This window comes from Manis pentadactyla, chromosome X (genome assembly GCF_030020395.1).
Source record: "Manis pentadactyla isolate mManPen7 chromosome X, mManPen7.hap1, whole genome shotgun sequence".
Lineage (NCBI taxonomy): Eukaryota > Metazoa > Chordata > Mammalia > Pholidota > Manidae > Manis > Manis pentadactyla.
The window spans coordinates 115,954,568-115,960,567 of NC_080038.1; the positions used below are offsets into that span (position 1 = coordinate 115,954,568).

Genomic DNA, 6,000 nt, shown 5'->3' on the forward strand with positions numbered 1-6,000 from the left:
TGTAGTGCATGCTTTATGTGTGCCACAGAAAATTACTAGCTGATCTAGCCGATCATTAGCAGGATCCAATAGCACTTACATGGAAGAGGGCAGAACATTCCTTTGACTTCATGGACTCATTCTCTTCACAGGAAAGTCAATATATTCAATATTTAAGAGCCTTACTGTCTGGCTGAATTTCTATGTAGTTATTATGATTTGTGAGTCAAAGAGCAATGTCCTCATCCACAAATGTCTGCTCCTCTTTTTGGCTGTTGCCCTAAAGAAAAACAACAAAATGAAGGATGAGTATTATGAGTTGTAATTTCTCAAAGGAGAAAATTATCGGAGAGGTGAAACTTCTTCAATAGCACCTGCTCCTCAAATTCAGGTCTGCATCATTCCAAAGATAAGTACATTCTTTCCACCACACTGGACTGTGATCTGGCCTGTATTTCCCCTTAATTTTATGCAAGATGAAGGTTGGAAAAGAATAGCTAAGAACTTTTTCAACTCTAGCATGCTATATTATGTTAAAGACAGACTTCATTCAAACTGCATTTCTTTCCTTGTTTTTATTTTCTGTGTTAGGAAGCTCCTGTCAACATTGGAAGAGTGGGTGCATGTGTGGTGGTGATGAAGGTACCATAACACCATCTATATCAAAGGGAAAGTGGATACTTTCAAAAATGGAATAGGAAGAAGAGAAGAATGTTCTTTCCTTCATATAGTAATCAAAGATGAAAATTATTGTGTCGTTTTAGTATGTAGTTATAATTGCTCTCATTTGTGAAGCCAGAACAAGTTTTCAAGAATAAATTACATATAGCTGCTAAGTGTGTTAAGTGTATGTGTTGTCTGTCACACCTCATACTATAAATGGAAATCCATCCCACAGGTAGATCGTGTCCAGAGTTATGCCAGTTAGGCAAGCAGAGATTGAATACCATCTTCTTAATGGTCCAGTTGGGCTTGCTTCATTTTGATCAGGTATTGAGTAGTAGGACAGAGATGTTGCCCAGGGTTACTGCTACACAGCTGTACTTTACTTAAAATCGTGCTTGAACCACTATGGCTTAGCTGGGTTTCCAAAATCTGAGCAGATCTGAGCGGTCAGCATGGACAGCTTCAGAGACTCAAGGCACTAAAACAAACCTGCGCTTGCCTCAGTCAAGCCTTGTCGGGAAACGGAGTTACAGAGGCATGCCCCTTGCTACCTTGGCATACTGCAGATGAGCTATCAGGCAGGTTTTAACTAACAAGGATAAGAGAGTTATTAATTTCTTCTTTCAACAAGTGGCACATTTAGACACTATGCTCTGATTGGAAAGAAAATGTTACTTCTTGATTTTTCTGTAATCACTATGACCTTGCTCAGGATCCCCCACTCTGCAGCCCTCAGTTTGTATCATGACTGTCCAGACAACACCATCAGCTACTTTCCCTGTATTTCCACAGGGCATGCAGAGACTTGTAAATACCTTCTACACAACACTGAGCTGAAGAAGACTGTGGGGCACTAAACTTGGGTCGTCTCTCTGCCTGACTATGCCACCCATCAACTTGACTCGGCTGTGGTTGCTGACAGACCTGTTTTGATATGGAGGGAACACTGAATGAAAGTCTCCTCCAGGAGACACAAATGGGATACAGAACAAATACTTCTCTGATTTCAGATTTTCCCTTCAGCTCTCTAACAAGGCTCCTACCCTGCCATCTTAGCCGAGGAAAAGAGAAAAGATCATAAAACATGTTTCCTCGGCTGTCATCATTCTTTGCTCCTTCTCCTATCACAGTCATCTGAGACGGAGGCACAGGCGTTCCAGTCACCTTTGCTCTTTGTAATGGAATTCCTTTAAATCATATTCCGCTTCCTGGGGACACTAAGCCCCAACCTGAATGATGGAAGGGGTATCTCCTCTCTAGTCTGTGCAAGATACCACATGAAATTCCTATTTCACCAACCTGGCTTTCCATATGTCAAAGAAAACTTGAAAAGTTTTTTTTATGGTTCTTTTTTCTTGACAATATTTTCTCTTCAAGATTATTGCCTGCTATAGACTAGGAAAAAATCTTATTCCACATGCTGAAAATTTAATACTGACATCCTCTTCTTTTTTGTATTCCTGTTATAATCCTAATCCCCTCGTTACACACACACACACACAGCACACACAATGAGGAAAATAGGCACATCTAGAAAATTAGACTCTCCTACATGAATAAATGTTAAAAGGTTAAAAGGTAAATGCACATCAATAGTCTTCAAAAGTGTAGTATACCTGTATCATAAACACTTATGAAGGATCTACTATGCCTTAGGCCCTAATAATAAACACAAAAATGAGGGCTAAATTTATTAAATCGACCAAATCCAGGTCTATTCATTTATACTATATTCTAAGCGGTGGAGAATCAATTTGATGTCCTCTCCTCTACAAAGGCCACCTGAATTTTCCAAGTTCACATTCCATCTAAGGTCATGCAGACCCTCATACGAAAAGCCCAGTTCCCACATATAAATCAAGTATAAAAATCAAACGAGTAATCATAATTGACCTGATTGTTTATAGTTCATGATGCGTGATCAAAACCGGAAGTTTCTGTGATGACTGCCCTTGCACTGTTCACCATGTAAGAACTTATTCACTATGTAAGAACTTGTTCACCATGTTGAAAAAAATGATCAATCAATTTTTAAGGATAAAGAAAATGTTTGGAGGTAAAAAATAACCCTTGCTCCTGAACAAAATGACTTGGAGTGATTATCCCCATTTTCTGGAAGAGAAAAAACAAGACCGAAGAAGGTACAGAGACATGCCCAGGAGCTGATATCAGAGCGACATCCACGATTTCTAATTTCTTGCTTAACCCATTGTGGCTGTAACCACAGCAGCCAAGTACAAGGTGGCTTTTTTTTTAAATGAGCGTTTAAAAGGCAGGCGTCTTCTATTTTGACACATCCTGACTGTCCAAATGCTTCATTCAGCGCGAAGTATTTGCTTCACGAATGGAAATGTTTCCATCACTGCAACAAAACAAACATTTGCTTTGGGATGGCAGGGATAGCCAAACGCTGTTCACATGTTACTTGAAACAGCCTGATCTGGGAAACAACTCTACTGTCGGACACAAATCAAGGTGATTTTTGTTCCTTAAAGAAAACCCTGCCACAGAGTTCAGTGAATCAAGGCACACTCTTCAATTATTCAGCTGACTGCTATGAATGGTCAGGGTTTGGGGTTTCCTTTTACCTCTTGGATCTTAAATATACTATCAAAAGCCTCAACAAAAAAAAAAAGCCCAGTTCCATATGCTAAATTTGGTATCTGAGTGGTTAAATAATCCTGTATGGATATAACTAATTAGACCTTACCTGAATCGGTGCACACAGAGGTACCGGCAATCAGAGCAAAACCAGTCTCATTTAAAAATAGGCCTGAAAATGCAAAATCAGGACATCTTTAAGGAAAGAGACGGCAGCAAAATGGCAGCATAGGAGTTTCTATCACCCCAACCTCCATCAAATTGAACAACTATCCATGCATGAAAACACCCTCCTAAAAGCAGACTGCAAGTGAGGGATGACAGCACGTGGGTGAAGCACAGAAGTAAGAAGGACACATTGGGGAGGGAGAAAAGATCGGTTCACACTTACCGTCCCACCAAGCCCAGGCAGCCCAGTGTGGGGAGACACCTTCCTGCTGAGGCAGGGAGAGTATAGTGAGCACCCAGTGATACCACGGGCCCTACAGAGGACCCAGCCCAGCACCAGGCTGACTCCTGTGGCTCTAGACGGCTCCCTATGGGATCCTGTGAACCCAGGCCTCTCACCCAGCACTTGGGGGCTCCAGAAACCACAAGCAGCTCAGCAGCCCCAAATGGCATCCTTGGCACCAGGTGCCCAGCGAGCTACTTTAAGCCTAGACCCTGGCTCACTCTAGTGCCTGCCTACTCAGTGGCCTTGGGCAGCTCACATAGCTCCGAGCAGCTTCCAAGGAAGCACTTCTGGTGGCTGATCACATACCAATGTCCTGTTAACTTCTTCCGTTGCCAATCCCAGCAGCCTCAGGTGGATCCCATGGATCCAGGTTCCCTGAAGGCTCCCAGGAACCCAGGAATACATGTCACCCCATTGTCTACTGGCAACAATGGCCCCAAGTGGTGTCCCTGGCACAAACTTCCAGGTGGCCTCCTGTGAACCCAGTCCTAGGCTCATTCCGATGTCTGCCTACTCCAGTGTCCCACGCGGCTTCCAGGACAGGGCTCCCAGAAGACTACCACAAACCCAGGCCACGTGCTCCCTCTGGTGCCTGCCTACTCCAGTGGCCCTGGACACCTCTCATAGTTCTAGGTGGCTTCAACCACAGGGATCCCAGTGGGCCACTGGGAATCCAGGCCTCTGACAGCTCTGGAGGTCCCTGGTGGCACCAGGATCCCAGCGGGCTCCCAGGAACCCAAACATCCCCCCTCACCCTGGCACCTGCCAGCTCCAGTGATCCCAAGGTGGCTCCTGCTGCAACAGAAGGCTTCCCTGGCAGCAGGCTCCCAGTAAGTCACGGTGACTCCAGGCCCCCAGCTCCTCACAGCTCCTGCTGGCTCCAGTGGTCACAGGCAGCTCCCATGGACCCAGGCAGCTTCTGTAGCCCTAAGCTTCCAGCAGGCTCCCTCAAAGCTAAGGTCCATCCCACACTGGTGCCTGCTAGCCCCAGCAGCCTTAGGAAGGTCCTGTGGTTCCAGGCAACTGCCTCAAGTCCAGGTTCTCAGGGGGCCCCTGAAAACTCAGGCTTCCCACCCACCAGGGACTGGCCAGCTCCAGCAACCCCAGGTGGCTAGTGGCCACAGGTGATTTCACAGCTCCGGGAAGCTTCCTCAGTTCCAGGCTCTTAGAACACTTATGTGGACTGAGGCCCCCAGGCCACTCTGATACCCGAAAGCTCCCACAGTCCCAGGCTGCTATACTCATCCCCGGATCCCAGCCCACCATGGCACCAGCTGACTTCCCTGGCACCAGGTTCCTGACAGGCTCCCATGAATGCAGACTCCCAGCTCACCCCAGCACCCGCCAGCTCCTTCTGTCCCGGAGGCTCCTGTGGCCTCATTTCCCCAGATGATGCCGGTAATCCAGGCTCCAGCAAGGCACCTGTGAACACAGGTACCCAGCAGGACCCGGTCCCAGGCATTTAACCCACCCCAGCACCAGGGCACTCAAGGACTCCAGCAAGGAGGAGAGAACAGCTCTAAATCAATCGTATGAGGCCAGCATTACCCTGAATCCAAAGCCATAAAAGAACACTAAAGAAAAGAAAAATACAGGCCAACATGCCTGGTGAATATAGATGCAGAAAACATCAGAGGTCTAAAATGTGAGGCAAACATTGACAGGATTCAAGGGAGGAATACACACATCTATCAAAATAGTAGGAGACTTCAATACCTCAGCTTCATTAATGGATAGAACAACCAGACAGAAGATCAAAAAGTATGTAGAGGGCTTGTACAGCATTACAGACCAATTCGACTTAACAGATATGTACAGAACATTCCATCAACAAAAACAGAAAACATTTTTCTCAAGTGCTCATGGAATATTCTACAGAATAGACCAAATGTTAGACTATAAGACGAGTATTAATACATTTAATAAAGCTTAACATCATACAAAACATCTTTACCTAGCACAAGGAAATGAAATTAAAAATCAATGACATAAAGAAAAGTGGAAGTTTCACAAATACATGGAAATTAAACGATATACTGTTTAACTATTAATGGGTTAAAGAAGAAATCAAAAATGAAATTAGAAAACATATTGGAATAAATGAAAATGAAAGCACCACATATCAGAACGTACAGGATGGAGAGAAAGTAGTGCTAAGGGAAAATCAAAAGCTGCCAATACTTTCATTAAAAAAGAGGGAAAGATCTCAAATAAACAACCTAACTTTATGCTAGGAAAAGAAGAACAAACTGAACCCAAAGTCAGCAAGAAGAAGGAAATAATACAGGTTCAAACAGAGA

At 44.5% G+C, this 6,000-nt stretch overlaps 1 protein-coding gene across 1 annotated transcript in view; it reads left to right on the top strand.

The window, feature by feature from the left end:
- Positions 1–803, top strand: part of LOC130681918 (kelch-like protein 4) — a 35,589-nt gene extending 34,786 nt beyond the window's left edge. The window contains exon 10 of the mRNA XM_057495754.1: positions 571–803. Within this exon, the coding sequence (XP_057351737.1) occupies positions 571–630 (60 nt within the window). The 3' untranslated portion in view covers positions 631–803. The remainder of the gene's footprint in view (positions 1–570) is intronic.
- Positions 804–6,000: the final 5,197 nt, after the last annotated feature.